Genomic DNA, 12,600 nt, shown 5'->3' on the forward strand with positions numbered 1-12,600 from the left:
GTTAAACTACCGCACGTTATATATATATATATATATATATATATATACCACGCCGCATTAAACATCACCTCGAACATCTTCAAGTACTTGCACTAACAAGCATTACGATATAAGCTTATCGAAACTTGTACATCTATAATAAAAAATCCTTTGTGTATGTGTGTTTGTGCGTGAGAGAGAGAGAGAGCTCCAAGAGGATATAACCTACAGACCTGAAACTTTGTACGCATACTAAGAGGATTCTGAGGGTGTGTATCTGGGGGGTTATTTTTAAGATTTGACTCATAAGAATTTGGGCCAAATTTTTACCCTGTGGTTTTGCCCTATAGCCTTTAAGCCCCATTATTCTGCTTCCTGAAGGTCTATAGAAAAGTATCTTTTTTTTTTATAATTCTCACTTTCTGAATGAACAATATATGGAGGTTTTCTGCCAAATGCCTTTTTCAACACAAACATGGGAATAAATATGGATCAGAGAATATTGGATAGTTCGGAGAATGAAAAGAATTCAAATAAAAACACAGGAAGAAAAAATCAAATCTGAGAAGCTAAATTAAAACTATTTGCTTTTAAAAATAGTTTAATGGAATTAAGTTCGAGAAGTGGCAACAGACAAATAAATTATAGAATTGGTGCACAGGGGTAACTATAAAAGTAATTAAGATAATGGAGATGTTCGACTGGTACACTGAGGCCTCTGTGAATCATGAGCGGGCCTTAGAATCCCGCAGCGGATATTTTATGCTAGTTTGTAATAGTTTTTTTTTTTTTATTACCCATTTAAAGCCGTCTCCACGCGTTATAAGAAAGCGTCTCGAACATGTGCAAATGCATCCACTAACAAGCCATAGAATCCACAAGTTATTAGAAGTAACGAGGAAACTCTGCTAATACATTAAATAGCAAGATTCATAAACCACACATGATTATAAATAATCTAGAAAGTTTTGTAGTTCATCCACTCACAACCTACATAATCCATACTTCAAAACTAAAGTCAGGAAATATCAACAGCACTCCATGCCCACTTTACACAAACTACACATTATCAGATATTACCTGGAAAGTTTCGTTGTACTTTTACTAACAGACTACATAAACGACATATAAATTACGGAAGAAGTTTCCTTGCATTTCCAGCAAGAAGATGCATAATTGACACACGTTATTAAAAATCTCAAAAGTTTATTCACACTTCTACTAATAAGGTACACAAATTAACCTTAGAAATCATTTGGTAAGATATCTAGTACTTCCACTAACACGTTACATAAACTACATATTATCAGAAATCATTTGGTAAGATATATTGTACTTCCACTAACACGTTACATAAACTACATATTATCAGAAATCATTTGGTAAGATATCTAGTACTTCTACTAACACGTTACATAAACTACATATTATCAGAAATAATTTGGTAAGATATCTAGTACTTCCACTAACACGTTACATAAACTACATATTATTAGAAATCATTTGGTAAGATATCTAGTACTTCCACTAACACGTTACATAAACTACATATTATCAGAAATAATTTGGCAAGATATCTAGTACTTCCACTAACACGTTACATAAACTACATATTATCAGAAATCATTTGGAAAATTCCAGACTTTATTCGAAATAGTGTAATAAAAAAGAAACTACTTCAAACAGCGATCGCACTTACCACCAATAAGAAACCATCAGTAAACACGGAAGGGTGATGGCGAGCTGCAAGAAGCGCCAGTTTCGGATAAACCAGGCCAGCCCACTTAAAATTAAATAACCTGTTGCCCATCCAAGTTGTATTCCAATACCTAGATATGTTCGTTGTTCTGGACCCACAACCTCTATCACTGCAATATATTAATGCACTGTATGATAAACTAAATATGATCATTCTGGCTGTGTGTAAAGAATTTATCTTTCTGAATTAAGATACATGGTAATAAAAATATCCTTAACATCTTAAAGAGAAAGTTTATCTCACCGTGAATGGCTTCATATACAAGACTGTATTTCAACTGTGAACTTGTATAACTTTTCCAAAATCCTATACATCTATATCTCATGAATAAAAACTCTGTAAAAGCGCAATTCACATAGGAACTATGAAAAGATTTGAAAAATATTTATTCTAGGATTAAGGATTGACATTTAAATTTCTTAAATACTTACAAAGAACAAAAGCTGTTGTTAGGCCTCCTGCTACACCTAGAGCCACAAAGAAGCGAAACGCCGCAAACATCAGAAAATTCGGGGCAATGGCACAGAGAACACCAAAAATATTTGTAATTGAAATGCAGATCAGAATAACTGGCCGACGTCCAATTCTATAAAATGATAATATTTAAAAATTATTTTCCACTAAAATTCTGAGACTAAAGCTAACAAGCCTCGAAACAACCATAATGCTATAATTTCAGTTATTTTTCCCTGAAAGGGGGCCGGGGACCGCCTGGAGGGGACACCCGTTTTAACCACTCGCACCCGCTATACAGTAATGTGTTGTCTGTCAGTCAGTGTAGATACTAAAATGACGTCACATAAGGGATGCTTAACGTTGGAATTTGTACTGTCGTGACGTCAGTAAAACGTGCTCATGCCATGAATAACGAGAAGAATTACGCCCTCTGTAGGCTACATGACATATGAATTTCAAAAGCAAGAAATAAAATATTTGTTACTCTTAATTTTGGTTTTATTTACTCTTGAAAAAGAACACTTTCGGGGACCCTGCAGGAGTATATCTAGTAGTAAAGTAGTAAACATGTTAATAAAATCAAGTTACTGCTCAATTTACAACAAAACATCTAAATACATTTGTTGTTTGTTAAAGTCACAATGATATATCAGCTAAAGTTTTTCAATAACTACATTTTGGATTTATATAATAATAGTAACCTGTCTGCCAGCTGTCCAAACACCAAAACAGCTACCAAGTAGCCACTCATGTAGACGGACAAGCTCATGGAAACAAGCCAATCATTTTCACACACCAAGTCCCACTGAAAAGTAAGAAAGTTGTTACACAAATCACATTGTATCAATAACTGTCACGACATAAACAGACATTTGTAATTTTGTACCTAACGTGATCTACGTTTCTCAATGAAACATGTTTTTTCTCTTTCTTTTTATTTTAGATATTCATGCAAAAATAAATGGGCTGTCTGCGCTAGCCGTCCCTAAGTATGAACTGATAAATAAGGGGTAAGACAGCTAATCAACTACACTCATCTCCAACTCTTGAGCTATTCTAATCGAAAGGTGGGGTATGACTATCATTCTTATTCACGCACATGATTCCAAAGTGTGGGGCGCAATCTTGCAAGAATAGAACACGAACCATGGACCCTCAGATTTAACGGTCGAACACGCTAACGAAAGTATTCACTGAAAAATAAATTATATATTTTTTTTGGGGGGGGGGACATAACGCGATTCTTCCAAACTGGTATATATGCGTTTTAGCTGTGTACTCAGAGGCTACAAACTGAAATATTATAGAATGCAATAAAATTTTGTTTTGCGGCTGTTTTGTTTCAATCGATTGCCAGATTACCATACATTGTGGGTCGGTCTTGGCCCGATAGTTAGCGTGTAGGACTGTGAACTCGAGGGACTATGTTTTGCATCCCCTTGTCACTAAATCCAGCTCTGCACTTTGGGACTGCGAGTGGATGCATAATAAGAATTACGATCAAATCACAATATTCGCTTAGAGTAGTTCAAGAACAGACTATCTGCCTTCTCCCTAATCTATCAGTTTACAGCTAGCGTAAATAGCCTTTGTTTAGCTTTGCACGAATATCCGAAGCAAATAAGACCCACAACAAATAAAAACCTTCATAAAAAACAAACATCGAAATCCTGATCTGCCAACTTACAACAATATCAAGATAGCACTGAACAAAGCCACAAGTGCTGTTCAGAATTACAAGGTAGAATTGTTTGAGTAATGTTTCAATAATATATAGCTTGGTATGTCGGTTTTTTTCCTCATTTAGTAATACGTTTTCTACCTTCGTTACTGTCAGTATGGATTATGGTAACCTTGAAAACTTCATTAGAATATCAATAAATGAGGCAGGGACAAACCGAAATCGTTATTTTTAGTGCTTTCAGTACGCAGCCAAAACTGATCGTTTTGAAAGAACCACAATCAGTTGTGGTTGTTTTTCACACAGTGAGCAATTTGTATTTGAGATAAACATGTATGTAATTCTCTTAGTAACTAAATCGTACATTTATATGAAAAAAAATTATATTTTATTTTGATTGAAGTTTTGTAAAATATCTAGTGATAAAATATGTTGACCAACTCTCAACCCCCTGCAATGTAGTGGTATACCCAAGATAAAAAAAGTAAAAGCCTTTAACCACAGTAGATTAGTGTATCTACATAAGGCGAGTTATAAAAAAAATTCAACAAGAACTTGTGTAACTTAAATTCTGCCGTAAACTTATACTGACCTCGTCAATAATAGTAGAAGCGTAGTCAGACTTATCATACTCCCAATTGTCGCAAGGGATGATGGTCCGGTTGATGCCTTCCGAAAGGGTTATTCCTGTGATGTTGTACATCTTGCACGTGCTGTATGTTTTCACGCCATTATTGTCGTTCAGAGGAATGGTCAAGTTTTTCCACTGGCTAACGGTTAGATTTTTGTATTCTGAGGTTCTAGAACACCAGTGATCCATATTTGGAGCAAGAAATGTGACCACCAATGCATGCCAGACATTAGGAAAACTAAGTAAAAACGCTAAAATGAACACTTTTGTCTGCCAGGGTCCGTGTGAGCCGACTATATCCGTGATCTCGCGAACTTCCGAGTTAGGTCTATTACCGAATTCCTGGTTCTTTTCAGATTCCAACATTTTCTAGGTAAAGATTAAAATGTCTCTCAAATCCACAATTCCATTACAACCATGTGAAAGAAAAGAAATGAAAAAAAAAAGATTGTTTTTAAAAGCAAAGCTTCACAGTGGAATATCTGCGTTTTAGGCGATTTTCGAATATATACATTTTTGGTTCGACCTTTTACACGCGTTATTTATATCTTTGAATGTTTGGGCTTTCTAATTAAACTAGCAGAGACCCGCAAAACATTTCCGGCCAAATTTGTATCTTTATCGTAACAGTACTTCTTTAAATATAACATTTCTAGCACAATACCAAATGTGTAAATCCACTTGTATATACGCCATACTTTATAAAACGTTAACTTATGTTAGGCCTAAGTTCGATAAAGAGATAAATTAATACTGTATCGATAAATAAACTTAGTGTTATTCTACGACCTAACGTCAAATTTTTTTAAAAAACGTTGATAAATTTTTAATATTCTGTTGTCCAAAATGGTTAGTAAAGTATATTTACATTCCCCCTTTTGTTTTTACTTCTTGTTTCATACAGCAATTGTAGCGGCTTCATCACCGAGCTTTGCAGCTCTCTGCTGCAGGAAGACTGTTTGTCGTCGAGTGAATAATGCGCATTCGCAGTTTTTCTTGGAGAAACATTCTAACTACGCATGCTTATGCAGCAGGTTCTCAGTCAGAAAGCGTAACGGTCGTACATAAAAACAAGCAGAATAATAGTATAGATTCTCATTTAACGAAATGAATTTTTTCCAATATTTCGGGTAAAACAACATCTTAATTTTTCTCTTTTAATTTATGATTTATGCGTGTAATACATTGTTTTTTCAGACGCACAAAAAATATCGGACAGTTACTAGTCCAGACGTGACTAAAAAAATTATTCATTATGTCAGAAAAACATTTAGGTTCAACAAGTCTTGATACAAATTGATAAAAACCCTATAAACCGAGCGCTTTCGAAAGGTGCCCTTGAAGGAGAAAGGTCCACTTTTCGAAAGCGCTCGGGTTATAGGGGTCTTATCATTTTGTAAAAAAATAAACTTCGTTGTGCTTGCAAATTTGAAATAGAAAAATGCCAATCTCCAATCTGGAACAGAAAAATATAAATTTACAGTCTTATATTTAGAAAAAAATATTAGCATTATACTTGAAAAACATAATATTTCTTAGAAAAATATTATCCCAGTTTCATAGAGGAAAAAATAAAGTAACAGTTACATATCGGAAACAATAACATGGTAGACGCAGAGTCTCATATTTGCAGCAATCAAATGAAAGTCATATCTGGAACAGTAAATTTCTGCCTGAAATTTGCAACAATAACGTGACATATAGTTTGAAGTCTGGAACAATATCATAGCAGTCTCATCTTCGGTATATTATAATTTTAGTTGTGACATCGCGAAAAGTATAGGTTCTAACATTTAGATCAATGAAAACATTAAAAGCAATTTTCAAATAAGCAGTGTATAAATAATATCAATTATTTGCCGAGTTATGCCAATAAACTTCCATTTGTATTTTGTTTAAGTCATTACCTGATAAAAACTTAAACAGTTATACAAACAAGTTGATTTTCATTCCTTTGTAATTTATTTTTGTACAACGTTTATTTTTTTCTTGCGTCAGTAAGAACAGTATAAACACTTATATTACATGATGTTTTTCTAATTGCCAAGACAGAATTCCCGTTAGTAACATAATTTAGAAAACAATGTTATCCAAGTCCGGTTTGTACTGGACCAGCAAGTAAAACGAAATATGACAATTCTGAGGGAGGGAAAGAAAAGATGATGAAAGTGTAATTAAAAAAATGACAGTATAATATAACCACCTAAAAAGGTTATCTGTGGAATATTATTGAAAATGATAAACAGACTAGAAAATAAGGAAATCTAGCTTGGAAAAGGCTTAAAGTGTTTGAAAAGTTTATAAAGAGATTTAAGCACAGCTTGGAATGTCATTACAACGAACGTGGTGTACTGAACTAATATAGTTTAAAACTAAAGTGGAACATTCAATTAACTTCCCATAAAACTTCAACCTTCTCTTAGTTCACTAAAAAAAACTACAATACTGCTTTTCATTTGTCACTTCGTTGTTTTTACTACTTTCACTTTAAAAATAGCTTCATTTTAATAAAACATATGCGTTTGACAATCGACGGAGACTTTTGGTTTCTATTTAAAGTTAAATAATTTGCTGAAGGAAACTTCATCAAATTACGATTAATCATTTAATGAATTATTCATGAGGACTAGTAATTTGTTATTCCTTCTTATTTTTTCTTTTGTTTCCTTTTATTACTTCTTTGGGCACAATCAACCTATAGCCTATGCATTTTAAGAAAATAAAAGTATCCAAGATACATTATTACTTACCCGATTCTTTCTCACGACTGAAAGCGTTCGAGCTTTTCTAAGGGTTGATCACATAATATCTGAGTACGTACAAAACTGACAGGTCAAATTTCTAGGTCGAAGTCCAAACCGTTATAACTCCGGTTTCTTCCAGTTACCAACGTCATGTGACTGGTAGCAAGACTGTGAGACAACTAATCAAATTCCACTTTAATGGAGACAAGTAAATTCCATATATATATATATAATAGCCAGTAGAGATAAAACTGTACATAATTTAACCAAGAATTGAGTTATTTCACCATGAAACAGATGACGACACAGCAATAAACAAATATTAATCAAATACTTCTCGCCAAAAACTAAAAGGAAGTCGAAATAAATACTTTTTCTGCTGAGTAGTGGAAATAAAATAAACTTACTGATTTCTCTGATTGCATCGAAACAATTTATTAGAATGCACTGATCTGATAAAATAAAAATAATTCACTGGAAATTATGAAATATTTAGACTTTTGTACTCATATAATAAGGTTTTATGTGTAAATAATAAAATGTGTTTTTCAGCATTATAAACAAATTCACCCTGTAGCCCTGAAAACAAAGAACGTAATAACCACGGTCACTAAAGTCAGCTTCCAGTGGCACGGCGGTATGTCTGCAGACTTACAATGGTAGCAACCGGGTTTCGATACCCGCGATGGGCAGAGCATAAATAGCCCATTGTGTAGCTTTGTGCTTAGCATCAAACAAATCACTACAGTCACCTGTTCTAGTTTCACATTTTTTGAAGAGATTTCGCTCTCATACTTTCGAAAATTTATATTTTTCATATCGATCTGTAGAGTTTTTGTTCAATGTTTCCACTAGTTTATTGGTCAAACAGTTTGTCCTATGTATATTTTATTTTGAATTTTGCTGCTTGTAGTGTTATAAGTGTTAAAAGTAATTTAAAAGTATTTGAGATAGATATTGGCATTTGATTGTCAGACGAAGTTTCCACTCTTTACCCATTTCAGGTATAATAACTTTATTACAGTTTGAGATGCAGTGTTGTTGTTAACTGGTTGTTCAGCTTTGGTTTTAAATTTCGAAATAGGAGCTCTTCCCTTTTTCTTAATGTCCAGTCGTTTGTCACTGAGTCAATTTTGGAATTTTCGATGCTAGGCTTCTCGCTACAGTCTTTGCTTAGATGGTTGCAAATTCCAGAGTTGTTTGCGCATGCTTGGTAGCTAGGGTTCGTGTCGTTGACCCAATGTAGCCGTGCCAACAGCATGGATACGTGTATTGATACACTACCAGCGATTTTTTTTAATAATCTTGAAACTTTTTCACATCTCTCTGTTCTCCGAGTACAATAAAAGTGTCATCATCGTATCTCTAATAAACTAAAGACTTAAATTCAGACCGACAGGACAGAAACAAGTTAATTTCGTGATAAGACAAAAATAAAATTAGCTAATATGGGAGCAAGTGGTGAGCCCATGGCCACACCATCAACTCGGTCATATGTCTTATCATTAAACACAAAATGTGATGCTTTGACCACAATTTTGAGTAGTTTTATAAACTGATTTTTAGTTAAATCATTAGAGTCATCAGGAAATAACAAATCACTACTTCATTTGATCAATTTACCAAGGGGAATGTTAATGTTTAAGGACCCAATATTAAACTGGTGATGCATACAGAATGATCAAATTTCATTGATTTGACGAAATTAGAGAAATCAAAGGAACCTTTGATGGTAAAGTCATTCTTTATAAATGGAAGTAGTAACTTACTGAAGAAAATAGCTAATTTATAACCGAGCATTCCTATGTTAGAAACAATAGCCCTGATTGATACAGTTGCTTTGTGTAGTTTCGACAGACCATAAAGAACACCATGTATCCAATAGGTCTAATCTGGTTGTATTCTGGATCAGAAATGACACTTTCTTTGTATAGTTTTAATAGTAGTCTTTGAAGTTTATTTGCTTTGGGTGGGATTTTTATTCGACGCTTTAAACTTATTGAAGTCATTTAAGATGGCATAGACTTTATCAAGATAATCCGGTTTATTGAGAATAACAACTCTATTTCTTTTGTCCAGATTTAACTGCACTAAATTATCTAAACTTTTTAAAGCATTCAAAGCTGCCGTTTCATTGTTTGACAGATTACTATTATATTTTTTTAAAATTGATAAAGCTATTCCTGGTATTTCTGTGACAAAGTTTTCAAAAGTAGGTAAAGTTTTATATTAATCAGTAATTTTTCAAGGTTTACAAAGAAATCGGTATATTTGATTTTATCAGGAGTGTTTATTTGTTTGTAATTAAGCACAAAGCTAGACAATGTGCTCTGCCCACCACGGGTATTGAAACCCGGCTTCTAGCGTTGTAAGTCCGCAGACATATCGCTGTGCCACTTGGGGGCTTTTATCAGGAGTATTAGCGAAGTTTCAACCACGTGACAAAACCCTTTTCTCAGGGTCGGTTAAAAGTGATTAGAGAGGTTATATATGACTCCAGATGATTCTCAGCAAACATGGTTATGGGAACTTGTCTCATTTTAGCTTGTGTAATTTCTTTAATTGGATTAGTTTACACTGTATTAAATTTTTCTAGTCCTAACTAAAACTTTTTTTAACACTGAGAGGCTGGAAACAAATGACTCAAATAATTTGTTTTTAACTTGTGCTTTTCCAGTAACTCTTTGTTTGGTAATTTTTTCTGGGCAACTTAATATTAATTACTGAACCTTAGGTTGACGTTGGAAACTTTAAAATGCAGAAATTTAGGATATAAATCAAAAGCTTTGCATTTTTGTGAGAAACGCAATTTGTATTAGGTCGTCAAGAAATTAATGTCGCGTTTTGGAACACTTTCATTACCCCTCCCCCCAAAAAAAACGTGCATCACGTATAATAGTTACATGAACCGTCTAAACAACACGTTAGTGTAGTCTACATAATGTGTAAAGTTTAATATACTGAAATCCCTTATAGTGATGGCACGCGACGAGACACACACATTCGGTATGTAATGTTGTTTGAATACAAGAAGGGAAACAATGCTTTTGTAGCCACAAAGAACATCAAAGAAGCTTATGGACATGTTTTTAACGTTCGTAAGTGTCAACGATGGTTCAGCAAATTTCGTGCAGGTGACTTTAGCCTTAAAAACTGTGATGGCAGGGGCCGACATGTTGGAATTGATATTGATGCTCTGAAGACACTTGTTGAGTCTAACCCAAGGCAACACACTCATAAAATGGCCCTGAAATTGCATGCCTCTTATGAAACAATATGTAAACATCTTAGGAATATAAGAAAACTCCATAAAGAAGATGTTTGAGTGCCTAACGAGCTCTCTGATGATCACTGTTTCCAACGTGTGAACGTTGCTTTCGTCTCTTTTGGCGCATAATGCTCGTGAACCATTTTTAGACAGAACTGTCACCAGGGATGAAAAATGGATTCTCTATGTGAATATTAAACACCAAAAACAATGGCTCAGTTCTAGATAAAAACCACAGCGAATTGTCAATGCAGAGATCTATAGTCAGCAACTGGAACGTTTAAATCAAGCCCTCCATCAGAAATGCCCTTCACCCATCAATCGGAAAGGTTTTCTTTATCTCCACAACAATGAACATCCAAATGTGTCACGTTTGATGCAACACAAAATTATGGAGTTGGATTGGGAATATGGATTATGGGAATACCACCATATTCTCCAAATATGGCACCATCAGATTACCATCTTTTTTGTTTGCTGCAACACCATCTTAATGGGAAAATGTATATGCAAATGTGGAAGGTGTTAAAGAGGACATTAACATGTTTTTTGCTTCAAAGCCAAGTGATTTTCTTTAATTGGGGCATTAACAACCTGACTGTAAGACGGAAAAGCATCATCAATAAGAATGAAGACTATTTCATTGAATAAATGTTTTGTTTTGATATACAAGTTGTTCAGGTTTTTTAATCTATGAAAAGCGACATTATTTTCTTGATTACCTAATTATTTCTAAATCTTAATACTTGATGTCAAATTCTACTGTGGTTGTCATATTTCTGTTTACCTTGATGTTTTCAGCAAGAGCTCCAAACTGATGGACCAAGTCCATAGCCTGAGTTGTGTAGTGACTGTGCTGACCACTGTCGATGAGTTCTAATGTTTTAGTTTTCAGGTGATCCATCTCTATACGCTCATGTGTAATCTTGTGTTCCAAGTTCTGAAACATATAAACAATAGCTCTAAAACATGTAAAAACAGTTCTGAAACATATAACCAAACATTCTGTGATATGTAAACAAGTTCTCAAACATGTGAACAATAGTTCTAAAACATAAAAACAATACATCTAAAACATCTAAGCCATAGTTCTAAAATATGAAAATAACAGTTCTGAAACATATAAACAGTAGTGCTGAAACACATAAATACTAGTCCTCAAACATGTCAACAATAGAGCTGAAACATGTAAACAGTACTTCTGAAACATATAAACAACAGTCGTGAAATATGTAAACAACAGTGCTGAAGCATATAAACAACAGTTCTGAAACATGTAAATAGTACCTCTGAAACATATAAACAACAGTTGTGAAATATGTAAACAACAGTGCTGAAGCATATCAACAACAGTTCTGAAACATGTAAATAGTACTTCCGAAACATATAAACAACAGTTCTCAATCATGTAAACAGTAAATCTGAAACATGTAAACAGTACTTTTGAAACATATAAACAACAGTTCTCAATCATGTAAACAGTAAATCTGAAACATGTAAACAGTACTTTTGAAACATATAAACAACAGTTCTCAATCATGTAAACAGTACTTCTGAAACATATATACAATCACAGAAGAAACATTTATTCATCTGGGTATGAACAATACAAGAAAATAGTTGAAATTCCACTCAAATTCAAATACCAGGAAACAGTAACTTCCAGAAGGAAATTTATATGTAACTATAATTTTTCTATTACACTTTCTTGTAAGTTTCTAAAGAAGACAAAAACCTTTGGTCAAATATTGGTTTCAGAAAAAATGATTATGTTTCTATAGGTATAATTAGAGTATGTTCTCTATAGGCTTAATTTAATGGGCATACTTAAGTTATATATATATATATTATTCTATTAAAATGTAACAATGTGCATACTTAAGTTATATATATAATATTGTAGGCTAATCAACATGATGATACAATATCAAGAAGGTTCAGTAGGCATGTTAAAGTAGGAAGGTTACACTATAAACATGAGTTAAGTATTCAGTGAGTAATGACTGATAATCAACATGATGACATAATATCAAGAAGGTTCAGAAGGCATGTTAAAGTAGGAAGGTTACACTATAAACATGA

At 33.6% G+C, this 12,600-nt stretch overlaps 1 protein-coding gene across 1 annotated transcript in view; it reads right to left on the reverse strand.

The window, feature by feature from the left end:
* LOC106476691 (organic cation transporter protein-like) overlaps positions 1-7,340 on the reverse strand; it is a 17,147-nt gene extending 9,807 nt beyond the window's left edge. Inside the window, exons 1-5 of the mRNA XM_022381368.1 lie at positions 7,257-7,340; positions 4,468-4,875; positions 2,896-2,999; positions 2,170-2,324; positions 1,679-1,847 (exon numbers count right to left, since the gene is read on the reverse strand). Of these exons, the coding sequence (XP_022237076.1) occupies positions 1,679-1,847; positions 2,170-2,324; positions 2,896-2,999; positions 4,468-4,872 (833 nt within the window). The 5' untranslated portion in view covers positions 4,873-4,875; positions 7,257-7,340. The remainder of the gene's footprint in view (positions 1-1,678; positions 1,848-2,169; positions 2,325-2,895; positions 3,000-4,467; positions 4,876-7,256) is intronic.
* Between the last annotated feature and the right edge of the window lie 5,260 nt (positions 7,341-12,600).

The sequence above is a fragment of the Limulus polyphemus genome, unplaced genomic scaffold, assembly GCF_000517525.1.
Source record: "Limulus polyphemus unplaced genomic scaffold, Limulus_polyphemus-2.1.2 Scaffold158, whole genome shotgun sequence".
Classification (NCBI taxonomy): Eukaryota; Metazoa; Arthropoda; class Merostomata; order Xiphosura; family Limulidae; genus Limulus; species Limulus polyphemus.